This window comes from Micromesistius poutassou (genome assembly GCF_964030765.1).
Source record: "Micromesistius poutassou genome assembly, chromosome: 15".
NCBI lineage: Eukaryota > Metazoa > Chordata > Actinopteri > Gadiformes > Gadidae > Micromesistius > Micromesistius poutassou.
The window spans coordinates 5,569,183-5,595,145 of record NC_140285.1 but is presented as its reverse complement, the minus strand read 5'-3'; the positions used below and the strand labels follow the sequence as shown (position 1 = coordinate 5,595,145).

The 25,963-nt window shown below is 42.8% G+C and overlaps 3 protein-coding genes and 1 non-coding gene across 4 annotated transcripts in view; 2 read left to right on the top strand and 2 right to left on the bottom strand.

The window, feature by feature from the left end:
* Positions 1–69: 69 nt before the first annotated feature.
* LOC311359302 (SH3 and cysteine-rich domain-containing protein 3-like) lies at positions 70–5,649 on the top strand. Its single transcript, XM_084479302.1, has 13 exons — positions 70–348; positions 1,095–1,136; positions 1,443–1,521; positions 2,144–2,300; positions 2,609–2,706; positions 2,891–2,951; positions 3,247–3,344; positions 3,491–3,560; positions 3,729–3,781; positions 3,962–4,044; positions 4,281–4,332; positions 4,477–4,614; positions 5,110–5,649. The coding sequence occupies exons 2-13, from the start codon at positions 1,129–1,131 to the stop codon at positions 5,218–5,220; spliced, it is 1,008 nt and encodes a 335-aa protein (XP_084335428.1). The 5' UTR covers positions 70–348; positions 1,095–1,128; the 3' UTR covers positions 5,221–5,649.
* Positions 5,650–6,455: 806 nt separating this feature from the next.
* LOC311360295 (U5 spliceosomal RNA) lies at positions 6,456–6,570 on the bottom strand. Its single transcript, XR_014638391.1, has one exon. It is a non-coding gene; the product is annotated as a U5 spliceosomal RNA (small nuclear RNA).
* A 981-nt stretch (positions 6,571–7,551) lies between these two features.
* Positions 7,552–18,224, bottom strand: dcp1a (decapping mRNA 1A). Its single transcript, XM_084479997.1, has 9 exons — positions 18,084–18,224; positions 17,796–17,836; positions 16,962–17,089; positions 13,806–13,872; positions 13,561–13,699; positions 13,095–13,181; positions 12,139–12,768; positions 11,303–11,596; positions 7,552–10,460 (listed from the first exon to the last, which is right to left on the bottom strand). Exons 1-9 carry the CDS (start codon positions 18,213–18,215, stop codon positions 10,380–10,382), a joined length of 1,599 nt encoding a protein of 532 aa, XP_084336123.1. The 5' UTR covers positions 18,216–18,224; the 3' UTR covers positions 7,552–10,379.
* Positions 18,225–19,744: 1,520 nt separating this feature from the next.
* cacna1db (calcium channel, voltage-dependent, L type, alpha 1D subunit, b) overlaps positions 19,745–25,963 on the top strand; it is a 65,640-nt gene continuing 59,421 nt past the window's right edge. Inside the window, exons 1-3 of the mRNA XM_084479998.1 lie at positions 19,745–19,934; positions 21,103–21,670; positions 23,146–23,251. Of these exons, the coding sequence (XP_084336124.1) occupies positions 19,907–19,934; positions 21,103–21,670; positions 23,146–23,251 (702 nt within the window). The 5' untranslated portion in view covers positions 19,745–19,906. The remainder of the gene's footprint in view (positions 19,935–21,102; positions 21,671–23,145; positions 23,252–25,963) is intronic.

Here is a 25,963-nt window from a genome sequence, read left to right as displayed (position 1 = left end):
TCTGACCCCCCCCCCCCCATCATCTGTGCCCAGGCTGAGGTCCTCAGCTGTCTCCAACAGTCACTTTGACGTCCCAGCACCCAGTCATGCACATAAACAGGCCCACATAAACACACATAGACACACATGCACCAGGCCGCCATTCACACACATTTTCATACGATCAGACCCCGGAGAACAAAGAGACTAAAAGCTCTTAATAAATGACACAGGGAGAATAAACCTGAAGAGAAACGGACCCGGACTCTCAGAATTTGGAAGAATTTAGGGCCAAGCAAAGGGGACATTTTGGCCTCCTGGGTTGCTGTAGCCACCGTATCCACTGGTTTAAGAGGCATTTGAGAAAAGGTGAGAATAACTTGTTTCCACAGTGGTTTGGCTGGAAGTATTTTATAGTAACGCTCCAAAAAACAAGGATTTATCATAGTTACTTGTTCATTGACAGAATTTGTTGCCGCAAACATTCAACTGGATGAGAAAAGAGCTGTTCATTTTATTATCTGTAATTTTTTTGAAGAATATAACAGATTTGCGTATAGTTTTGTTTAAAAAAGAAATAGTATACTTCCAAGAATTTTCCTTTTTTAACTTTACTGTCAAAGGGAACTAAATTTAGCAGTGATGAGATTGGATACACTTCCCAGCCATAGTTGGCCTGCCATCATTGGGTCCAAAAGTGTGATCAACTGTGGGCACGCATAAATATGTGTGTGCATGCATATTCTTTTCGCACACAGAAGTTTAGGGAACAAGCAGAAATAAGCAAAGAGTCAAATCCGTTTGCGTGTAACTTTCACTCACCATGATTGTGTCCTTTAGACACATGTACATCAACAGATTAAATTGCAGGTTAAATAAATGTGAATACTCAATAGAAATTGGTTCAACAAGACATAGCAGATAGGTTCGTCAGTGTGGTGAACAAGGATAGTGTGGTTCACCAGAAGAATGCTAATAGCCAGTGTACATACTCCCAACCTTTGGTGATTCAGACGAGCCATGCAGAACGTTTGTATAACTTTTTTTTTCCCAATGAAGATGTTTTTAGGGGATTGTGTATGATTTGTATGATAGTAATGTGTTTGTCCCTGTAGGTTGGTCTGTGTTAGGAGTCATCATACCGCAACCATGGACGGGTGAGTGAAGGATCCTATTTCTGACCTATGGCTTCTGTAACTTTAGTGCTACATTTGGCCCAGCTTGACGGCTATTTCCTTTTAGTCTTCATTCCAATTTTAGACTGCTTCATTTGGTGCTAGCCTAGACAGAAAGGAGGTGATCAAACACAATATACACTCTATTCTACAATATATATAGTGCAATCCTACATACAATGCTTGATGATATTGTAAGAATGGCCAAATGGAACTAACTTTTATACCCATGTGTGTGTGTGTGTGTGTGTGTGTGTGTGTGTGTGTGTGTGTTTGCGTGCATGTCAGGGAGGATGACAAGAACTCGGTGGATATCCATGATAACCCCCCAGCGCCTGACAACTTTGTGAGGGAGGAAGGTGACACTGTGAGTGACGCATCCCCATTAGCAACGCACGCGTCACCATTAGAGACACACACCACCCTCAGCAACAGACACTGCATGGAATGTGTTTTTTTAAATCTTTTACCTGTACCTGGCACTGTGCTAACTATTACCATTATTTTACTTACTAATTAGGTTGTAGCTCTAATGAGTGTAGCAAGACGTTCCAACTGAATGTACTACTCCTGTTGAGCCCTTTGAAATGAGTCAGAAGTATGTAGGACTAGCGAATATGTTGTGGTAAACCGAAACCGTAAACAGATTGCTAGCAGCACAAAAATATTTGACTTGAACATATTTACTAAACTGCAATGTCCATGGTCCAAGGGTGCATGGTAAAAACGGGCCTTGTTTATATGAACCAAAGAACCTTTGCATCTAAAGGTCTGTGTTATTCAGAGGTGAATTATTAGTATATTATTTCTATTTAGTACTTTAGTACCAAAAATCAATTTGTCAGTGTTGTTGCCTGGATGATACAAATGCTGAAATTGCTGCGTCTCATTGGCTCCAGAGGGTACAAGCTGAAGCTTACTTGGGGGTTCACCTTTTCAAAAAGTCATACTGAGACGGTAACCTCAGTAACCCCCTTGTGTGCCTCCAGGTCTACTTCATCTATGATGAGGAGGTGGAGGTGGAGGAGAAGGAGCCAGAGCCTCCTCCCGAGCCGGTGGTCATGATCAATGACAAACCCCACAAGTTCAAGGACCACTACTGCAAGAAGCCCAAGTTCTGCGACGTCTGCGCACGCATGATAGTCCGTACGTGGTGACCTCATTCTAGTTCTCTTGGGATAGGAAATGTATAAAAAACAACTGATGCTGCGCCAAAGTGCTTTCACTGCTGTCAATCATGGCTGTCAAGAGTTGCTGACATTTTCAGTCAAATTATTGGACAATATTACTACCCATAAATCCTCTACTGAATGACACCTTTAATTGTGTTAAAGTCAAGTAAAACAAAACTATTATTTTCCAGACATACTATTTTGCAGTCTGATAAATAGAAAAAACGCCTCATGTTTTTGTCAAGGACAGATCCATTGACCTCGCCTTGGCTTGTTTTTCAGTAAACAACAAGTTTGCTCTGAGGTGCAAAAACTGCAAGACCAACATCCATCACTCGTGCCAGTCCTACGTCGAGTTCCAGAAGTGCTTCGGTAAAATTGTGAGAAATGTTTTTTACTTTTGCTTCTTTCATGCATTCCAAAGCAAAAACAACGATGACCTTTCCATACCAAAATGTTAACTATGAACGGAAGTTGTACAAATGTTATTAGGTATAGGGTATTTCCGGTTGTAAGTGGTGTAATGCTCAACAATGACTCTTTCTTGTTTGTTTGTGTTTGTAGCCTCCTGGCTTCCGAAGGGCCTACAGTTCCCCCCTGTACAGCAGTGACCAGCCAGACCCATGTGAGACCCACTGTTGCAGACAGGAAGACCGTACAAAGGCATAGCCAGTGATTAGGAATCATGATTGTGAAATGCTTGTTATGCTAAAAGGGACCTTATTTTTATGTTGCTTTCTTTAACCTCAGCTTTGTATTGAAAGAAACCGCCACAAAGACAAAGCTTGTATAGTTAAAAGTTTTTGTTTTAATTATGCAGGCTATTTCAGTGAAAGGAAAATTTCATTGTGAATATGATGCATTCATGTACTGTAAATCAGAGCATGTACTGCAGACTGACTGCTCCGTCCGTCTCCCAGCCAACACTAACCGTAACGACCCGGTGTTTGACACGCTGCGCGTCGGTGTCATCATGGCCAACAAGGAGCGCAAGAAGAACGACAACGACAAGAAGAATGTGAGTTACATCAAGTTTTTTTGTATGAAACCTCGAGGCAGCATTTTAATGATATCAACATGACACATTTTCCCTCATACACCAAACAATTACATGTCTGGGAATCTGTTGGAAGATGTGATGCTGAAATGATTTTATTCTTCCAGATGGTGGTGATGATGGAGGAGGAGGAAGAGGAGAGCGGGCAGCCAAAAGAGAATGAGGAAGGGGGGGAAGGTGAAGGATACTTAATGATGAAGCTTAATGTTGAATAGGGTTGGACATTAAACAAAATAGTTATTTATTGTAAATTGTAACCAAAACAACATTTCATGTGTTTTATAGTGGTGTCTGGTCTTGATTGATTCTGCAAACCTGCTTTCAATGTCTGCCATCCCTGTATAGGAAAACCGGAAGACCAGAAGAAGGAAAAGGGAGGAGACAAGGCGGATGAGAAGGTAAATAACATAGCTAATGTTTAGTTTGAATTCCCTCAACTATAAGAAGACATGCAGTGCCATGTTTTACATGCAGGGATGCTCTGCCTACATACTATTTTTTTTTCATACTAATTTAATTTTTCAGCATTTCGTCAGATATATATTCAAGCTGTTATTTTTATACTATTTGGTGTACAGAGTAAGGGAGCATTTTCCCAGTCTCATTACTACCTGGCCCTGTACCGCTTCAAGGCCATAGAGAAGGATGACCTGGACTTCCAGTAAGTACCACATGCCATTATGCACATTATGAAGCCCATTATGAATATTATGAGGCCCATTATGAACATTATGAGGCCCATTATAAAATATATGGCCCTGTGAAGAGTTTTGAAATTGTGACTTATGCCATTGAAGTGGAGAATTATACAAATCAAAACTCAAATTTTATCTCGTATTTGACACCCAAAGCCTTATAACCTACTACTTCTATAACCTTCTGACTGTATTTGTATAGCCCCGGTGATCGCATCATAGTGCTGGATGACTCCAATGAGGAGTGGTGGAGGGTAGGTTTGGAATCTTTCAACTCACTTATTTGACCATCCAATGGGTTTGTGTCTCTGCAGGCAAATGTATTCTTTAAGAAATTTTGAAATTTGTGAATGTTTGTGTGTGTTTGTGTGTGTGTGTGTGTGTGTGTGTGTGTGCAGGGGAAGATGGGGGAGAAGACGGGCTACTTTCCTACCAACTACCTGATAAAAGTGCGAGCTGCGGAAAGGGTGTACAAGGTGACACGCTCCTTTGTGGGGAACAGGGAGATGGGACAAATAACACTGAAAAAAGACCAGGTAAGTTATGTTTGTGTGTGTGTGTGTGTGTGTGTGTGTGTGTGTGTGTGTGTGTGTGTGTGTGTGTGTGTGTGTGTGTGTGTGTGTGTGTGTGTGTATGCAGAATAATTATTATCAAATGAAAGAATGAGTTAAATTCTGTGGATGTTTTTGACATGCATTATCCAAGTATGTAATTGAATTTGTCTGTATTCTATCTATATATATCTATATTAAGTCTATATTTATTGTTACTTGCTGTTTAAGTAATTTCGGCCTTCAATTTTTCAAACTGCAAATATGTGAAATTGTATAATTTGAGACCCTGCTAGTCCTGTTCATTGTTATGCTGTATGTATAAATATTTATCTGTTTATTCTTTACCATTTTAGCACTTACTCAAATGCCTTATCTTTTCTCCCTGTGAGGTTGTATGATTGTGTGGCTGGTTGACCAATCCAGTTATATAAAATAAATAAAGTCAGTATTACTTGATAAGTTGCCGGTCCGTTTCAGATCGTGGTGAAGAAGGGGGAAGAGAAGGGTGGATACCTGAAGGTCAGCACTGGACGCAAGCTGGGCTTCTTCCCAGCTGACCTACTGGAGGAGATCATCACCGTGCAGTAGAGGCTGCTATAGGGCTGGGCCTTACAGATCTACTGTACATCAAGACATGATCATAACATGTTTCTTTCCTTTCTTGCATGTGAGTCATGTCCTCTATAATGAGCCACAGCGAACCAGATGATATAGTGGTCTGGGCATTGGACTCCCAGCCGTATACAGTAATTAGTCTTGTATAGTGTTCTCGTTTATGGCCCAAAGCACTTTTGCGTTTGCATTTCATAGTTTTATGTAGAGATGTAATATTAAAATAGAATTTGGTTTTGGATATTTGAATTGAGGATAGCCTAACTTGAGGATGAGGGCTTTTTTTTCAATGTACTATTCTATTTAAATGTAAAGAAGATTAAAGCATAGTATATTTTCATATTGAATTCGTCAGGCACAAGGTAGATATAGAGGCTTCTAATAAAAACATCAAGCTAAAAATTATGTTGATGTTTCATTGAAAATACATCTCATTTTTATTGTCATCTCTTTTTACGGGATTATAAAAGAGGATACTTTTCTCATGGTAAGGAACAGACATTTTAAAGACAGAATGTATCGTTACAATCTAAATATACAATCGCTTATATGCATCTCATTAAAGTCCAAGCTTTTCACAAAGTAAAATGTGGTACCAGTTTGCTATGGGGAACAACATATATGTTGCCTCATCAGACCATCCAGATGTTCACGTTTGAGTTCAGCAGAGAACCAGAATGTTCGAGATGGGAATTGTCATGAAGTTACTATTTATGAGGCATCCTCCAACACTAAGATATCTTAGTCACCATGCCTCTGAGATGTCCTGGGCTCTACTTTGACACACACAAAAAATCCTGTATGTTGAGCATAAATACATTTTTCAATGCAAGTTCAATGTAGTACAGTCAATATTACAGTCAATATTAGCCATTTCATCTTAATAGGAATTGCCTAATCTGCCTTTTTGGCAAGTTATCTTTCACATAAAGAAAAATATACACAGATACTGTTTGAATACCTAAATACCAAAGCGTTGGGCATGTGTAGGCAACGTTTTGATTATTTCTATAGGCCTACTGGTTCCTAATAATATTAACTGTAACGGGAATATTTTATTCTGGTTGCCATCTAGTGGATAACAAAAGTAAAAGTATTTAATCACAATTAATTTCATTAATTTCAGTGAAGTGGTCTGAATTGCCGATGTACTGAGCAGGATACTGAAATGGATAAACAGCACCGCTCCCCCTAATGGGTCCAGACTTCTTTAACTTGAACACAGAAAGATCATCAACAATTTGTTGATACTCATAATGTTCCTCTCCACGGAAATCTTAAGTAAAAGGCGAAAGATTTGTGCGACCTGAAGAGAAACCTGAGTTAGCCTACTGATGACCTGCGTTCATATGTGGACCGATTGTCCCACCTAATAGGGCCTACCTTCAGTGAGGGTTTTTAATCAAACTATTATATAGTTTGACTTTTGCAGTAATAATCAGAAGCGCTAGTGTTAAAAGTACAGATTGTGTTGATTCAGTTTAACACAATGTTCCAATTTAAATTTAATTTAAAGAGTACATTTTCCGTTCAAAGCATTGTGGGTAGTTACCCGCTTCACGTGTTTTAGAAGAGCAAATATTAGCCATTTAACCTAAATATGTATTGTGACGTTAAATCTGCCTTCATGTTGTTTAACAAAAAATTTAACATATGGATGAATTACTAAAGAGCTTTGTACGGATAGGCCTAGTCTACAGTTTTGGCTCCTTGTGTCGAATAGCAAAAAGTGTACTGTGAAAAATGCATATTGACTGCCATCTGGTGGATAGATTATTTTTTAAATTTCGTATAATTTATTTTCTTTCAGTGAAGTGATTCATTCATGGCACAACAGATTTTCCGATGTAAAACACACCTTGAGCATAGAAGAAGAGCAAATATTAGCCATATTACCTATATATGTATTGTGACAAATAATCTGCCTTCATGTCAAGTATGTGCCAGAGTGTAGCCTAGGAAAATTAGCAAGAATGGGACCTTATTATGGATGGATATTTAGCCTCATTATATAGTCCTATTTAATTCATTTTAAAAAGGCCTATATTTGTTCATCATTGTTGCAGAGTTAAGCATTTGCAGAAGGCTATTGTCATTCGCCACTACACGCCACCACTACATTGCAACTCTCTGAGCTAGGCCTAACTTATTTATTATTACTTAAGCGCAGTGACATCTTGTGGATCTAAAGTAATTACAACTGTCTACAGCTACTTGAGTAAACTTTATATGTTCTGTAGTTAACAAAGAAATAACAAAGCCAAATTTATATATTTAATATCACAAAATAGTCACAGCAAACAAAATTGAACAGTGACAAACATGGAATGCAAGTGGCATGAACAGTTTCCAAATACATTTCGTCCTCTGGCCAATAAGATACATTATACCAAGGTGTAAAAAAGCAACAACCTTAAAATTGATATTGATATTAAAATAACCACAAGATTTCAATGATCCTTTCTTGTTATCAACTGAATCAGGCCTTCCATGTTGTCAACATAAATGAAGATTTACTCTGAAAATATTTTTAAGTTATCACCATCCATGACCTTGTTGTTAAAATAATGTAGAGGCATTAAATCCCCATTTGTGTAGACCAACTGAAATGGACGATAGTTTGAGAGTTTATATTAGCATGTCATAGATAAATGTTTAAGACATTCTACCTCAATGACCCAATAGAGATATGTTTTGACAATCTTGATCAAGATTTACAAAAGAAAACATTAAATTAAATCCCATCAACGAAACATTTCATTAAATCTTATTAAAAAAAAGAATAGTGGAACACAATGAATCAATTAATACTAATAATGTCAGAAATTCATAACATATGGTAAAACAAACAAATAAGAAGCCATCTTACACTAACCTTGCCATCTGGAATGCAAGGAACTATAAAAGACATTTTGAATGTTGGGGAAAACATCATCTGATCCCCCTCTTAGCTGCTAGCACCAGGCAGACACTATAACACTGCAACGTTTGTAATATTGTTTAGAAGTTTTTTGTATTAGTAGTCATATAGGTTGTATCATGTTTGTGCTACGCTGTATGTGCAATTATGTGCGAGTGTAAGATCGAAAATTAAATGACCATCCTTTTAATGCACAGCTAACGTGGATCAAAAAGGTCACGATTGCTCTACAAAGCCGTCTTCAAACAGCCATAGTGAAAAATACAGACGAGGAGAGAGCAGTTGTGGCTGTTGTGCTACACTGAGTTATGTTGCAGTAGTCTTTTACTGCAAAACAGGTCAAATGTCACCAAATCATTTCAATTGATCTAATCTCTAAACAACGTGCTTACACTAAATAAAACCAGGATGCATTTAGGTGATCTGAGCAAATCTGCAGTTGAAGTATTGTGGGGCACTTACATTGTCTTTGGATTCCGACATAAATTTCCCAGAATGAATTGGATGAAAATGAAAATAGATCTCAATGATCAGATGGATGTGTATCAACCACACGTTTCTTTTTGAACGTTCTCCCAAAATGTACGACAACAAAAACTATAGCTCTGCATTTTCCGTCATTCATTATTTTGCACAACAAAAACTAAAACGAAATCGCCTCAGCTTGAAGCTCAGAGGATCAAGCTTGCCACTGTCCCTAGAGATCTCAACATGCTGGCCTGACGATGTACATCGCAAACCTATTGCACATTTTCTCCTATGGCATCAGGAAAGAGTAAGGTTAGCTGGTGGAGAGAAAACAAGAGCAGGAGAGAGACACACAGGCAGAAAGACAGACACATAAGAGAGACATGAGAGGAGAGAAAGAGAGAGAGAGGCATAAGAGAGGCGAGAGAGAGAGGCATAAGAGGAGAGAGAGAGACAGAGAGAGAGAGACATAAGAGAGCGAGAGAGAAAGAGGAAGAGAGACAGACGAGCAGAATAAGAAGGCAGACAGAGGTGAGGAAGAGTTTGATTATCTGGTGGAGAGGAAACAGCACAGCTTAGAGACATAGCAGACACAGACAGAGAGAGAATGAGCGAGCAAGAGGGGTTAGAATGAACATAGAAGTACCTTACATGCTCCTACCTACATTTGTGTTGCTGTACCGCATCTGTAGAGCGACAATACAAATACTTTATGGAGATCTGCAGGTGCTTTATCCAACAAGAGAATAAGAGTCTCTTGTCTTCCATTTCTCTATCCAATAGTACACCACTGTTAACCTACTTTAATAAAAGAACCCAAAAAAAAAAGAGAAATATGCATGTACTCTCTCCAGTGCATCGGCATCCTCCCCAAAAACAAACGGCTATCGGCAGTTCATGTAAAAGCAGCCCTGTCAGCACATACAAAGGAATAAGAAAAATAAATACTCTCTGTAGTTGCTAATGAGAGCGAGAAAGAGTGAGAGAGTCAAGGACAAAGCGGTTACACGTCTAGATTCCATGACAAAACTGCTTGGAGACCCTACGGTCTCAAGTCTAGAGAGTATCACAGCTCCCGTATGTACCCGGTCACGAAGCTGATGTTGTCAAGGCTGTGTACCTGATGTCATGGCCTTGTACCCGATGTCTGGGCCAGGATCAGGGTCTGAAGCTGCCGGTTTTAAGGGTGACGGTGAACTCATTAGGTCGAACAGAGTAAGTCGTGTCCGTCAGTGGTGGGTTGTTGAGGTTCAGGTGTAGGTGAACAATCCACAAGATGGATCTGACCTTTGCTGCTTTCAAGTGGGGTGAAGGGGGATGGGGGAGCATGGGGATAGACAGAACTCTGCAGTCTCTGGCCAGTTGTGTTGTGTTGAATCTCATGGGTCTCTGGACTCAAGTCAGTATGTCTGAAGAAAGTATCTCATAGCAATAAAAAAAACCCAAAAACTGTTTTCTAGTTCAGAGAATATCAGGGCTTGTTTGAAATAATCTCCAGGCCAACACCTCACAGCAGTAGAGCTGTGGTACAGAATCACATGACGGACAGGGAGGGAGAGGGACAGAGAGAGACAGAGAGCGAGAGAGATCTCTCTTGGAAAGCAGTAGAGGGCACAAATCTAAACCAGGTCTCTGGGAGGCTCTCTGGGTCCTCTGGGCCACAACAATTCCTCTAGTCTGGGTCTCATTTGGGGGCATGTACTCAGTCCCTCAGATGGAGAGTCTTGATATGGACTGGGGGTTGGAGCTATAGCGTCATGTTGGTGAAGTCCTTGGCCAGGCTCTGTAGGTAGGCGTCGTGGATGGTGCTGAGGAAGGCGGGGTCAGTCTGCATTGTGACAAAACACAGAGAAGGAGGATGTTACTAATGCACACGCGTCAACTGAACCGTAAGGGAGTGTTATTTGAGCATCCTCAAACCTGCTGCCTTGAAAATTAAATAATTCTCTGATAAAATGCAGTCTCAAAACGATTGGCGCAATTGGAGTTCACATCTCCAATAGGCAAACATAACTCTGCCTATAACTTTGTGATTTCATCTTTTGACTTGGTTTTCCATACATGTAGGATAGTACATTTTGCCAATATATAAACAGGTTGTAATTCCCCTTAAAAAATTAGAGCTTTCCGGCCCTCTCTGTTGTGTAGAAGAGCATTTGGGCTGATTTATATTATATTATTTGTACCCGGTTGGTTTGGAAGGGAAAAAAAAAGGAAGCGCTTCTATATAGCAGATACAACTTCCTCAGTATATAAATAAGAGCAGTTCTCCCAGTTCTTCGTGAGGCTGCACAACCAGCCATCACCACACATACTCTCAGAAAGAGCTCGGACAGGTATGCAATTCACATCTGCTGTGGTGCGTTACATCTTGCCAGTTAAGTGTTAAGTGGCATAGCAAAGCCACTTAGGTGCCGTGTGGCGTGAGTTTCTAGTACCGTTATATGATCAGTTCTTATTGTGTACTTTGTGTAGTTTGTATTATTAATGCTAGTACGCGAGCACCCCCAGTGCTCTCGACGCTCCATCACGCTGCAGTTCCCTTGCGACCAAAGGGGTCAGTAATGAGATGGAATTGGTCATTCCAACACCGCGTACCTCGACATAACTCAATGTTATCCGTCGGCTAGGTAACCAGCGCGTCAGAGCAGGCCTCATGAATGGGTGTACCTTGATGAGGTGCACCAGTGTCTCCTGTAGCTGCGCCTTACTGCAGGCGCTCTGGTACGCATCGGGGGACAGGTCAGCGGTGGATGGCGGAGGCGGGAGGGTGGAGGAGGAGGAAGTGGAAGTGGAGGCTGCTGCTGCTGCTGCTGCCGCCACCGCCAAGGCCGAGGTGGACCTCCTGGGGTGGTCCGCGGTGGGCTTGCTACTGGGAGAATGCTGGAAGGCACTGGGGGAGAGGAGCACTGACAGCCCGGGCCCCACCCCCGACCCAGCCAGCGCCTGATTCCCTGGGCTGCCCTGAGGGACCGGGGGGACAGGGTGAGGAAGAAGCGGAGGACGGGGGTTAGGGATGAACGATTTGGGGAAATAATCTAATAGCGATTATTTCGATATTACGATTTATTTTTAAAGTTCCTTATGTACTGTATTATTCACTAAACAAGCAATAAATCATTCTATAGTATGACCAACACAACATTGGAAGCAATGAACATATAAACTGTCCTTTCCTTTAGGCCAGGCCTATGTGTTGAGATGCATTGATGCATGAATTGATATTATAAGATCTTTATTTAACTATTGAATTGTAAAAGAAAAATAAATTTGAATCTTGGTGATCTCCAGTCAGTAAAAAAAAAAAAAAAAAGGTTATTTTTTTTGTACCGAACCATTTCCCTTTAATGACAGCCTAGCCACTTCACTATGCTGTCCCACTATCCCCATGGTCTTTGGAATGGCAAACAGCATTTATACCTCTATTTTATGTAGTGGATATATAAAATATTTTTGATAGAAATACAGAGAGTGAAGTATTACAACTTAAAAAGGGTCCAACTTACAGCCATTGGTTTGATCCGATTTGGCACTTGACTGAAGCCCTCCATTTCCTTTCCCGGCCGGAGAAGTGGCTTTCCTAGTAGCTCCTGGAAGCTATGGGGCGGGACCAATGTGCTAGGGAGAAAGTTGGGCGCCAGCACTGGCTTGTTGTGGTTGTCGGCATTCACAGAGGGCAGCGCTGGTTTGAGAGTGCTCAGTATCTCATGTCCAAGGTAGGCCTGCGGTGCACAAGGCGGTGCCATCGCAGCAGGGGCAGCGGGTCGAGGATCCACCCCCACCGGGAGCACCATGAGCGGGGAGATTGAGCAGCGGGGCTGGGGGTCTGACCCAGGGCCTACTGGGTGGCGCACAGGGCCTGGCTGGAGGCCGTAAGAGGCTGGGGCTGGGAGTAGGCCGGGGACCAGCTGGCGCTGGCCGGTACTGGGGTCTGGTGCAGTGAGTTGGGGAGGGTGTAGGGGGTCCGGTGGGGCATAGTGCCGGCCTTGGAGGTAAGAGGAGGCGGAGGGGCTGGCAGGGTCACAGGGGGCAGTGGTGGCACTCTGGGCAGGCATGGCGGGCAGGGAGGGGTTCTTGGGGACAGAGGAACCGAAGAGTTCCTCCACAGTGATCTGCTTCACGATCATATGGGAAGTCTGGGTGGGAAATAATAGTGCAATAATGATAATAATGAAGAATAATAATGTAATTATAAAGCCTATAAATGGAACTAGATCCAGAGAAACCACATTATTTTATTGTATTTATCTCAGCCGGGCTGTGACCTAATCTATTTCAAACCTTTATTTACACTTGTAGAACATTGAGGTTTCCCTAATTTACAATGACGACGAGTTAACAGCAAGGGACATGCACACAACAACAGCAGTGACAAATAAACATGAGCAAATCTAATAAAATAAATATAAAAAGATCAAACTAAAAACAGTTGCAATGTTTGAGTGCAGAGCGTGTGCGTTACCTTATCAGGTTGTGGTGCACTTTGGGCCCGTGGACTAGTGACAACAGGCATTGTTTTGGTCTCTGTGGTGCTCTCCCCTGGTTGAGCCTAGAAAACAGACAGATTATAGTCGTATAATTAGGGATGGATGGAGTGATGTTGACATAGCGTTTCTATGAAGATACATGGCCGTTCTGGGCCTTGCACAAGTCAGACATAGAATAGAAAAATGTTAGGAAACATTGGCTTAGCTGTGCATGTGGGACGGGCAGGCGCGCGCGCACACACACACACACACACACACACACACACACACACACACACACACACACACACACACACACACACACACACACACACACACACACACACACACACACACACACTTCTACTACTAATCCTAATCTTATCTGGGATGTTTTTCTGTGTGTGCGTGTCTGTGGAGTGCTCCTATTAACCTCCCCAACGTTTGCCGTGCTTCCCTTACTCTGTGATACTCCTCTTTGGCTTTGCTCAGGAGCTCCAGGATGTCGATGGGCCGCGGCTCTGCAACCCCATTGGTCTTCCCAGGTCTCGGCCCTCCTGGTGATTGGCTCTGAGCATAGTCCGCCTCCAGTTTCACAATCCTGCAGGGAGGACACGGCGTGCCGTTGGCGGTCAGGGGACCTTCATAACATACAGAAGGCGGACTGCGGTCGAGTCCTGCAGAGTATGTCGTCCTCTGATACTTACTTGACCATGAGCTGTGCGATACGTTGACAGTCCATTTTGTCGTAAAACCAGATACTGTAAATTCCCACTGCAGAGAAAACAAACAAACAAACAAACAAAGCAAATATGGATCAAAAAATGAATATAGATTAAACATCTTAATCTTACGGTCTTATTCATATTTTACAAATATGTGTGGATAACTGTGGCCCCAGCACATATTTCACGGATGTCAGCTACTGAACAGTATTTTGTAGCGCTGGGACATATAGTATATAACAGAGATTCAAGGTTCTATCTGCCTACTGCATACTACAAATCTTACAAGCAAAATATTAACATGCATAAAAACCATAAAAACCAAGACAAGCCATATTGGAAACTTCTGGTTCAAGGGATTTTATCCACATGAGTTCAACCTTACATGGATGAATTGTGGCCATCTCGTCTGGTGTATGTTTATTTGAAGAAAAACCCCCCATGTACTCTGAGTCCCCTGAGCGGGTAAGGTTGCCTGGCAACCAAGGTGTTTGGCACCAGAGGCAGAGGAAACCAATAGGGAATCAGGGTGGGGTGTAAACAGGTGTGTTCATGATTGTGTGCATGTGCGTCTGCATTTGTGTGTGTGTGTGTGTGTACACACAGACTGTGTCCTGTGCATATAGAGTAAGCAGAAGTCTTTTGGAGCATTCCTTGAACCTTCATCTACAGATCAACACTAACAATCACAACTAAAGAGGGATTTTGAAATACAGTAGCCTCTATAGAATTTGATTCAGTTGATGTTGGAGGAGGAGGAGAAAGCGCACGTTCTCAGAGGAGCAGTGAGGCTCCACCTCAACAGCCCTGGATATCCACAGCCAATAAGACAAGGCAGACTGGCAGCAACAAGTGTTACTGCTGAGGAACAGAGGCCAGATAAACATTGAAACATGTGATCTGCACGACCTACACCAAGGTAGGTCAAAATAACCGCTTGACTTGAAGCACTCACAAAGCCAGTGTGCCACAGCATCTCTGTGTTACCAAAGACCTTTACCCTACTTAAGAAGCTTCTCTGGGATCGCAGACACACCTTGGAGGAAGATGATGACTAACGTTCCCGCCAGACTGATGGGTAAAGCCAGCCCGAACGGGGAGCAGTCTTCTCTGACGTTGTCCCTGGCCCTGCTTGTGTTTCTCATCAGCAAGCAGCTGGGGAGACAGTCCCACTCCTTATTTGTGGCCCTGATGAAGCTGCTGTTCAGACTGCTCATCGACTGCCTGGGGGGAAGCAGCGTCAGCTACTTCCTTCATATCTGACTGGGGAATGCCTTGGCTTCTACGTTCCTGCTCTTGGCGAATAGCTCAACTCAGGCACAAGTTACAAGGCGCTGCTGGCGACTAACAGCACATAGCCCGGGGAAGGGCGGAAAACATTTAACTGATCAAGCAATCGTAGAAGTTGATCTTCCAATCACCTCCGCAAGAGAGTCCAGTCTAGTGTGACTGCTTTGATGCCAAGCCACTGAAGTCTGGACACACTTGAGCCTAAAGAGTGAGAGTGTGTGTGTGTGTGTGTGTCTGAGAGAGAGAGAGAGAGAGAGAGAGAGAGAGAGAGAGAGAGAGAGAGAGAGAGAGAGAGAGAGAGAGAGAGAGAGAGAGAGAGAGAGAGAGAGAGAGAGAGAGAGAGAGAGAGAGAGAGAGAGAGAGAGAGAGAGAGAGACAGACAGACAGACAGACAGCCTGGGGTCATGGTGGGAGAAGACTGCTCTGAGGAGATCTTCCTGATTGGCCTGGCCGGACAGCCCCAGAACGACCTCCGGCAGCGGGGCAGAGAGGTCTTCAAGAGGAGCCTGCGGAGATGTCTGCTAGGGGCTTTCAGAGGTACGTTGAATGGCTCTTGCCCACGCTCTGCTTAAGAGCCATGCACAGTGTGTATACTGTGCGCATAACAAAAACAAAAACTGGGGAGTGCGTTTAAGAATACGCTGGCACCTACAATGTTTGGTTCAACATGTCCAAGACACCGGGCATGGTTTCTGTTTTAGGTTAGAACATTTGATCGGTTAGAACTTAGAACATTGCGTTACCAGGATTAGCACAAACTGCACTCTGTGTACTAGAAATATCTTTTCCTAGATGTGATTTGTGTGCAGTGAACACGCAACGTAGAGCCAATTGCTTGATTTACGATTAACTGCAGGCACATTTATTTTCCTTCATTTGAGCCACAAAACTACACTACAAAGCTAGGGGAGTAAATGTTTTTCCTTTTGACATTATACACTCTTTGTTAAGGTCATTGTTAGTGACTTTTTGTCATGCCTCTTATTACGGTTACAAGAAGGTAAGGGAAGAATTTTTAATATTTCCCAAACTAAAAATAAGCTGGCTTACAGGACGCCTGTGACATGAGTGTTTGTTTGATGTTGCGTAACTTAGCCCTAGTCGTTGTCTAAACAGAAAGTCTAGAGAACATTGTGTTGGTCTGCATTTGTTCGAACATTACAGTGAACAGCATCCCTATTCATTATAATGGGATAGCAAAAGCCTCTGGAGAGAATCATGGTTTTCTTTGAAATACAGGCACACCGTGGATAACCACATCATCCCATACTTAAGATTTAAGGTCTCACAAAAGTAAACCTATTGCAGTGCCACAAATATAATAGTGTTTCATACACAAATAATAGCCACTTAGTCGGAAGCATGGGGTTCAACTCTTAACAGATTGGACTGCTGTTTGAGCCACAGAAGCAGGGCTTTCACTGTCGTTTACACTGGGACAACGGAGTACTACATTAACAGCGACAGAAATTTGGCTTTGAGTTTCGAAGTGGGCGGGAAGGTGCTACAGCACCCTGCCTTTACTCCTAAACACTTCAGACTGCTCGGAGCAGACGGATCTTGCTGTTATGTTTCACAAATTCCGACAATTCTTATGAACCAGTCAGGTTAAAAATAGCTCAACCACTTGCTGCAGTTTAGCAGTCCTTTTCACCACACCACAACACCACATTATTTGCCCCTTTAAAACTTTCAGTTTTAAACAATTACAGCATAACATTAATATAATGACTTCAAGACATTGTGACCCAATGGGGGGGCTATAGGGAAACAAACAAACAAAAACACAGACCGTAGATATTTATCATAGAAAAAAAACAGATTGACAGACAGATATGGTGAACTCACAGTTGGCGTTCCTGTAGAGCAGGAAGGGGTCCTGCAACTGGAACTCCAGGTCCTTGTTGATAGGCTCCACCAGGTTCTCTGCGCTCAGACGGTTCATGATGGTGAAGCCGTGGCGAGGCAAGGCAGACCTAGGGGTAGTGAACATCATCACCATCCACATCCACTGTGTGATGAGCTGAGCGGCCCCATTTGCTGTATTTTCTTACTTTTTAACCAGTGTTACTTGGAAAAAAATTCCCAAAACCCCTTTGACACTTTAGTAGAGGGCATTATTTTTGCTAAAGAGGGTGAATGTGTGGGGGAGGTGATGGCTTTGTCTGACAAATCAGCTCTGATATAGTTGTATAATCAATAATAACAAAATATATTCAAGTACATATCCTGATTGATTTGTATATAATTAGGTTGTTGAGTGTACTACTTTAAAGACAAACATTGTACAGAACAGACAACAAACTTGTCAGAATGCAATAGTTCCTTCCTCCTATATCAAAATTTATAAATTGTTTACATGAACCTTGACAAATGCATCCATCCATCCATCTTTTATTAATACGAAAAACTGTGAAAGTCCTAGAAATAACTTAAATTATAGAACATGCGGCGTAATCATTTGAATAAGCCGAAATAACACGGGTTATTGCTTTTATGACCACAACTCTGGGTTGAAAGATAAATAATAATCCAATGTTTGTTGACAAGATGTACAGCCTACAACACGTGTGCTGGGGAACGTCAAGAGATCACGATAGAGCCACGTAAACACAGCTTATATCCAACACGTTTGAATCGGAGAGCAATCGTCTGAGAATCATTCACAAGTACGTTTCTTACCTAGAATATACAAATAAGGTGCCCTCGATTTCTGTCTTCTCCTGAAACACAAAATGTTTGTCATGATGGATAATAACAACCAGTTCCACACGGCGTGCTTTTAAGTAGTGTTAACATTTAATAACGCTACTGACCACTATAACGTGCTATATAATGTGTTAAACGTTAATATGATCCTAGATAACTAAGTACAGGCACGCTTATTGCAGACGTTTTGTTATTGTTGAATGTATTAGCTTTGCAAGCAGCAGCGGTCATGTTGAACCGAGTAGGAGTTACATTACTTACCCATTCGTTTGCTTTGGAATTGAAATTGTATAATGCTACCTGGCCGGTAACATCTAAAAGGTTGTTTATGTACGGATCTTGTCTCTGCAGAGCTGCCAAGCTCATAAGATGTCCAGCTTTAGAGGTCTCCATCTTGAGTTCTTGTTTATTGCTCCCATACGGACCTATTTCTGGCGAGCACTTAACGTCTACGCTCCGCAGAAACATGGAGTTAAAAAAAAGGTTCCCCATCATTTTTATTCCGCAACGATTAGTGTAAATCGTTTTTTATTTTGGAGCATCGGCATGATATTATATATATAAATACTGGCATACTTAGAATGATTTGAGAAAAATAAAACAAGTATATTTGGCGGTAACCTTTTCTTTTTAGGTTAGCGACGTTCCTTGCTTTGTCTGATTAAGCATTTCTGGGAATGTAAACGAAAGTAGGCTATATATTTTTGTTAGTTATTGCATTTTTTCTTTTCTTTTATCAATTTATCTCAAACCAAATCGAAAGTTTAACTAGCGTTAACATACAATGACAGTCTCTATTTTTTCAACGCATCATCCTGTTCAAGTAATAATAACATTAAACAAAAAACATTTCTGACACAAACAATCTGTTGTGTGATTTGTGTCCTAATGGTCATGAGAGACTGTTACATTTTGCAGCCTGTTGAAGTCCCCATGTCTGCCTTCCTGATTGCAGCGACAGTGCCGCGGGGATTATAATTGCAGGATTACCCGCTACCGTCAACTGTGATCCTCTATGGACACAGGTAATCCAATCACCGCTAACCTTTCTACAGCAACCTACAATTCATTTCATGTTCATTCGCTGCACAGTGAGGGCAGAAAAGGACAACATGAGGCCCAAGAAGAGAACCCCCAGGTGACAAAATGAAGTTCATTATACGGGGTCGACCGCTGCGCGGTAAGTTCTGGGATCTGGGATCGATTTTTCTCATTAGAGCAATATAAACGACCACTACACTCTGAAGAACCAATTATTTAAGTGACATAAAGTGATCACTTTTTGTCAGATGTAGCCAGCCGTAATCTTGCCTGATTTATCATTGTCTTGGTGATCGGTCATTGTACAGAAGTAGGCCTTATGTGTGTATATTTCTGTTCCTATTGCTGCTTATAACTCAGTTTGTGATCATGTGATTGCTCATGAGATGGCCAATTAATTAGGCCCATGTCTAACTAGACCGTAGGCATATTATGGTTATTTTATTATAGGCTATATTATTATTATTTTCCTAGTTAGTGAGTTGTTAAGTAGGGTGTTTCTTGTTTGTGTTGCTCAAAACATCACAGCCAAACAGATTTGTTGGATGCCCATATTTCTTCCGTTTTTCATTCATTAACAAAATGGACAGAAATCCGCTATGCTATCCTATTAAGCCCTATTGCGTTGTTGAGTTCATTTATGTAACCAAAGCAATTACAGGCAATACAGTCCTTTAGTTGAATACCGAAATGCAACCACATACCAAATAGTCTACCAATTGAGAATAGGTTGTTTAGGCCTACTCCAGTCGGCGTGGTTCTGGAGCGTCATCACACGTCACACAGCGGCGCGAAAGTCCCCCCCGCTCCAACTTTGTGGAGCTCACGGACAGCGCGCGTGCGGACCTGTTGTGTGACTCGAGGAGGAGGCAGCACCCGGATGAGGCCGAGGCTCTGGCTCGTCTCTCGGGGATTGTGCGCGGAATAAACGCAAGTTAAGAGTTCGAAGGCACGCTCCCACTTTTTTTTTGACGGCACCCTTGTATGTTTTTTTCAACGACAAGTTAGCGATTTAAAACGGGATTTTCAATGTGGATTCGAGGATGTCAGAAGCAGATGAGCAGTGTGGAGGTAACGTTCAGACTCGTACGCGATGCGCGGACAAGGAGAAGGAGAAGGAGCGGGTTTCCACCGAGCGCTCCGCCGGCAGGGAGTCGACAGTCGCTATAGTTTTGGTCATTCAGTTTATATGTTGAGTGTTTTGTCCTCTTTTCACTTGCGGCTTCACCATTTCACTTTTTCCCAATGTTTTCCTGGTGAACGTAGACTGTTTCTGAGTGACGGCGGTGCTGGCTGCTGCCATAATATAATTATTTTGGAAAGGAGTCAATGGTGGTTTTAAATTTGAATCTTTGCTGAAATACAATTTGCCATCGAGTCTTTGTAATTTTATTGCAGTGTTAGATCTTTTTTTAAAAAAAATAATTATATCATGATCCATTTCCCTATAGGCCCAGGCTATGATAGGCCTATAATACAACGCATTCCATAATATACCAGTATACAAGGTAGGTAGTAGCTTGGGGCAGTCGGCGACTGAATATATGTAGCTTACAAGACCGGTGGAATTGGATCGGAACTCGTAATCGTTTAAGAGTTATCTTGCTATTATGAAGCTTTAATCATAACAATAAGTATTTACACATATCAAATTGCAAACGCAATCATTACTATGTTTTTCTGTAGTCCCCCCACCCTCCCCCCATTTACTATGTCCCTCGTTTGTTCACTTGCCCCAATTGATTAAATAAGTTGAATGCAGTTCGTTCACAGAGTTGCAGTGTCAAGGGCACTCTCCCTTTGCCGGTTTGCATTGATTTTAACGACTTCCCCCCCCAACCAGCACACACACACACACACACACACACACACACACACACACACACACACACACACACACACACACACACAAAGACTATACTCCCCCTCTCCCTCCATTCACTCTGGCTATACAGCCCCTGGTTTGTTGAAACACCTGTTCCCTCTAAACTGATTTCCTTCTTCGTTGTCTGTCCACCGCATCTATTCTTCTCCCCGTCGTATCTTTATCTGTCTGTCACTGTTTGACGGCTGTATCTGGAACACGTGAACACCCCTCTCCTTCCCTTGCTCCCTCTGAAAATTCATTCATTCATTCGTCATTCATAATGTCTTGTGTTCTATCTCTCTGGCTCTCTCTGTCTCTGTCTCTGTCTCTGTCTCTCTCTCTCTCTCTCTCTCTCTCTCTCTTTCTCCACAGGGGCGCAGTATGCCAGCAGCACCAGGGCCCCTCACTCTGGCGACACCTCCGCAGCACTGTGGTCAGAGAGCCCCTCCTACGGGCCCCAGGGGCCCTCCCTCCTCCCGGGGCCCTCCCAGCCCCAGGGCCCCCCCCAGCCACCGGCCAGTGCAGGCAAACCTGTGGGCTCCGCTCTGGGCCTGCTCAGGGCCAACAGCGCGGGGCGGGGCCTCACGGTGGCGGGCTTCAGCGGCTCCGGGGGCCCAGGGGCCCGAACAACAGAGTCCGGGGTCAACCCGGTTCTCGCCTGGCACGCCGCCATCACCGCCGCCCGCCAAGCCCAGGGCGAGGCCGCCGGGTCAGAGGACACGATGAGCCCGGGGCCCCCGGAGCCCCTGGCCGGTGGGGGCGGGGGGGCGTCTGGCTCGGCGGTGGCGCCGGCGGGCCTGCTGTCCCAGAGGAAGAGGCAGCAGTACGCCAAGAGCAAGAAGCAGGGAGGCTCCACAAACAGCCGGCCGCCCAGAGCCCTGTTCTGCCTCACGCTCAACAACCCCGTCCGCAGGGCCTGCATCAGCCTGGTGGAGTGGAAGTATCCTTTGACATGAGTGGACAGAGTGGAGGACAGGGAGGCAGGGGGGAGGGACTACAAATGGGAACTGCAACTTCCATCGAGATGACAAACTAAATACAAAAGTTTCATAGAATCGAATACCAAAACTAAAGCTAAACTTAAACCGATGAGTATGTTTAAGTGAAATGTGCAGTGGCATGCAATCGATTAGGGACCGAGCAATGTTTTCAAGTGACGTGAAGTGATGTTTTCATATTGTTAAAATTCAATATGTGGCCTTGCAGCCCTCGTCGGATCGCAAGGATAAAAGTATTAAGAGATGGGGCGCTTGAGGCTTGACCGGATTATAAACGAATGTATGCAAAGCGGTACGATGAGTGGATGGCTTAATGAGTGGGGGCAGAATGAGTTTACTTTCACAGGATACTTAAATAGATGGATGTATAGTTGAATTGTTGTCGTGATGAGGAAATTTAATAAATGAATGGTAATTCCACTTCCCTGGGTGAAATGGGTCTGCCCTTTGGATTAGGGAAACGTTGTCTTCAGAGATAGATAGGATATGTCTGAGTGACAGATGGATCGAAAGGTGGATAGATGTATGGACAGATTAGTGGGGTGATGGAGGAAAGGATGGATTGTTGGATGGAACAGATCAATGATTCCGACCAACTCGGCTATGAGGGCTGAGTGAAGAAGATGAATGGCTGAATGTATTCATGTGGCGATAATCGTTAATTCGATACTCGGGATGTCCCAGGCCTGTGCTGCTGTGTCCTCAAAATAATGATCAACATCCATTAGGTTAGCATGTTCTTACATGGGATGTCCCAGTGTAGGATGTAAGAGGATTGTACTCAAGTTCAGAAAACACCAAAATGAATATGAGCTTTTGATCCAAATCATTTTACCAAACCAAGAATCAATTGGAGGGCTTTCAACAATGAATTACCGCCCAGACGAATATGATGGAAATGTCTAGACATGAAAAGATTCCAACTACAAGACATCTCATTAGCAACAGCTTTGTATGCTGCCTATCTACAGTTAACAAACAACATAACGTAACCTTTCTACCACTGAGGAAAGGCGAGCAAATGTACAAACCCAGCGGGGGGCCATCTGATGTAAGCCTCACGCAAGACAAAGACCAATTATGTCTGAAAAACAAACAAAGAAAATATATATTTTTCAAGACAGCCATCTGTATTCAACGTGCATTGTTAATTCATGTGCAAAGCTCTTTTATTGGCGTCCTCGTATCTATAACATCCCTGTTTCATCATTCAATATTGTTAAAGTCGCAGCTTATGCCTCTCACAAAGATAGTATATATATTATGTTGATGGTAGGTCTATACTTTTCAACTAACACTATTCAAGTCCTAGCTCTGAACTTGAAGCGCAGCATGTCCTTACTTAATAAATGTTTCATCAATGTTTTGTTTGTGCTTGGTTGATCGCTGGCTTCCTTAACAGTTTTCCCCTCTGCAGACCGTTTGATATCTTTATATTACTGTCCATATTTGCCAACTGTGTGGCCTTAGCCATATACATCCCCTTCCCCGGAGATGACTCCAACTCTACCAACCAGGAACTGGTGAGTAGCCCTGGGATACTGCAGAGTGGCTGTGTGGGAGGGGAATGTACAGGCCCAGCTTTAGGGCTAGTGTTAATTAAGGTTAGGGCTGGGCTTAAGACCCTAATATACAAAATTGAAATTGACGCGTTCGATTCCAACTCGAGTGCCCATGATTGTTCGCATAGGCTGTCCAACTAGGATCAGACATGCAAACGTCGCCATTTTGAGATGGAGCAAATCACTACGGTTTGTGGGCTGTTTGTTGAGTCACGGTGAGATGCCACACGATTGGTCACCCATTATCAGTTCATTACAATTAGAGTCCAAAAATTCAGATTTAATGAAAATCTGACTAAGAGGTTTCAAAAATCTGTTGTGATGGTGTTGCAGCAGGTAGCTTGTCCCCACAAACTACAAGGGGGGGAGTTTGTCAGTCAGTGTGTGTGTGTGTCTGTGTGTCTGTGTTTGTGTCTCTGTGTATGTCTGCAGAAGAAGGAGTGCTTCTATATGTATGAGCGAGAGAAACACACAGAAACACAAATTCACAAAGCATGCACCCTCAACAGATGGGGATTATTCATGCTACGTGTTTGTGTTTGCTATGTGGGTGTGTGTGTGTGTGTGTGTGTGTGTGTTCAGTGGAGCCATCACTGGGATGAGGCAGCGATAGTAGATTATGTATTTCCTTTGTGGGCGTTTATACTAACAGGGTGTTTCTTACCTGTAAAGAAATGGTAGACACACTTCAATTTATTTTGTATGTTAAAAATGTTCATGGACATGAATCAACAACCATACTGCTCGTGGAGTGGACACTTGTGGAGTGACTAGCTTATGGTACTATGGTACTATGGTACCACCGTGGTACTGGTTTGTATGTCCATGATATGGTCTTCCCCTAAATGTCTTTAGTTTTGTTGTGAAATAACATTGATACAAAAAAAGCACATGCTTTTACTATTACTGTGTATACAGGGTTATTTCATCGGCTCATTGGGATGTGTGAACTAACGGTGAGAAATCTATAGAGGGAGTTTTTGTTTGAAGAATCCCCCTTATCTTCACAAGAGGCTGGTTATCATGTTAAGTCACTGGAGTGGGACATGAAATGGCATCAATTTATGCATGTTCTGGCAGGGACAGGTGGGATTTTTTATTTGAATTTGTTACACCTCAAACGGTTTACCTGCAATGGAACACCTTCAATGGTATATATGATGTGTGATGTACCTACTTATGAATGGTTGTATTCATAAGTAGGTACGTGGCCACACATGGTGTATGTGTGGCCATGTGTCTTTGTGTATGTGTGTGTGTGTGTATTTGTATGAAGTTGTACTTGTACTACTGTTTGTGTGTGAGTGTGTTTGTGTGTATGTTTGTGTGTTGAACTGAGTTTTACTTTATGGCTGTGAATTTGTGGAGACAGTTGAGGTGGGAGAGAGAGTCTTCTTCTTCTTCTGCTTCTTCTTCTCTGTTTATCTTACACCCCCTCCCCCTTCCCTCCCTACTCCCTGCTCCCTTTCCATCCTCTAAGCTGCTACCTCTCAGAGAGAAGATGATTAATATCTTATAAAGCCGGGCGGGTAACTTAGGAGACTTATGACTGGCCATTTGACTGCTCTCTGCAGCACCAGTGCTGATCAGGCAATACCAAATCCCTCAACGGAACAGACCTGCATAAATCTGAATGGAAGCTAAGACGTATGTGCCTTGTAAATCAAGTCTATAGTCAGCAACAACCAGCAACAAACTTCCTGCCCTCAGCTAGTCTTCCCTGGCACACAGTGTACATAACATGCTGTCTGCTGGGGAAGTGTGTAGGGTTGGATCAAATCCAGATTAGCCATATGTATTATACTGGGCATTTGATTAATAAAGCAATTTGACTTTGACTTACTATATATACGAAGGCGATGAAAAGTAATTTATACTGTCCAAAAATGAATAATTAACTAAATCATGAGATGGCCATTACCAAGCTGTAGCCATGGCGACCACATTATAATGATGAACATTAACACCCGGACCAGGAGTTTTTGCTCTGGAAGGTCTGTGCATGTGAGACAAATCGGGGCCACCCCCATGAGTGAGTTCAGTCAACGTTTCACCACAAACAGACATTTTAAGGTCTTGATTCATTTGTATCGGCCTCATCTATCACTCCAGTCTGCTTCTACCACTTTCTGTTTGGACAAAATGCATGCAATATTCAAGGTGATCTCGTCAGTGATGGAAAGGGCTGGATCTGTGTGTTCATAACAGGCTTCAGCTGTCTTAGTTGATGTCTCCACAATTATCTGCCCCGCGGAGGCAACCGTGGCATTAAGGACCTGTACCCCCCCCCATCCTGCTCTATATAGACCACCTGCAGCACACCATCACAACATCCATCATGCTGGGAGAGCAGAGGTCGACACCATGGCAGCTGGTCAAAGCAGCAGATTTCAGATTTAGGCTACATAGAAGACGTTGAATAAACCAAACAAGGATTTAATAGCAAATGTCTGGTTTTTAACTACCAAGCAACCATCTGGCTGTTAACCCGTTGATAATATTTGGTTAAAGTATGAATACAGTAAGAATAACTGAAAAGGAAAAATAACCTCCAAAAATACATAGTTGGGTCCCAAAAGGATGGATTGAATTGTGCTACTGTTGATTTCCTTGCAGATGAAGTCCATAAAAACATTGAATATGTAATGTAGAATAGATGTAGAGTAGATGATT

Bases quoted from the DNA above. Each gene is read 5' to 3' on its own strand.
- dcp1a (XM_084479997.1), bottom strand. From the start codon at position 18,215: ATGGAGACCTCTAAAGCTGGACATCTTATGAGCTTGGCAGCTCTGCAG. The intron at 13,873-16,961 runs GTGAGTTCACCA...TTTTCTCTGCAG, and splicing joins GCTCTACAGGAACGCCAACT to TGGGAATTTACAGTATCTGG. The intron at 10,461-11,302 runs GTACACCCATTC...GTCACAATGCAG, and splicing joins CACTGGTGCACCTCATCAAG to ACTGACCCCGCCTTCCTCAG.
- LOC311359302 (XM_084479302.1), top strand. The intron at 1,522-2,143 runs GTGAGTGACGCA...GTGTGCCTCCAG, and splicing joins TGAGGGAGGAAGGTGACACT to GTCTACTTCATCTATGATGA. The intron at 3,782-3,961 runs GTAAATAACATA...TTTGGTGTACAG, and splicing joins GAGACAAGGCGGATGAGAAG to AGTAAGGGAGCATTTTCCCA.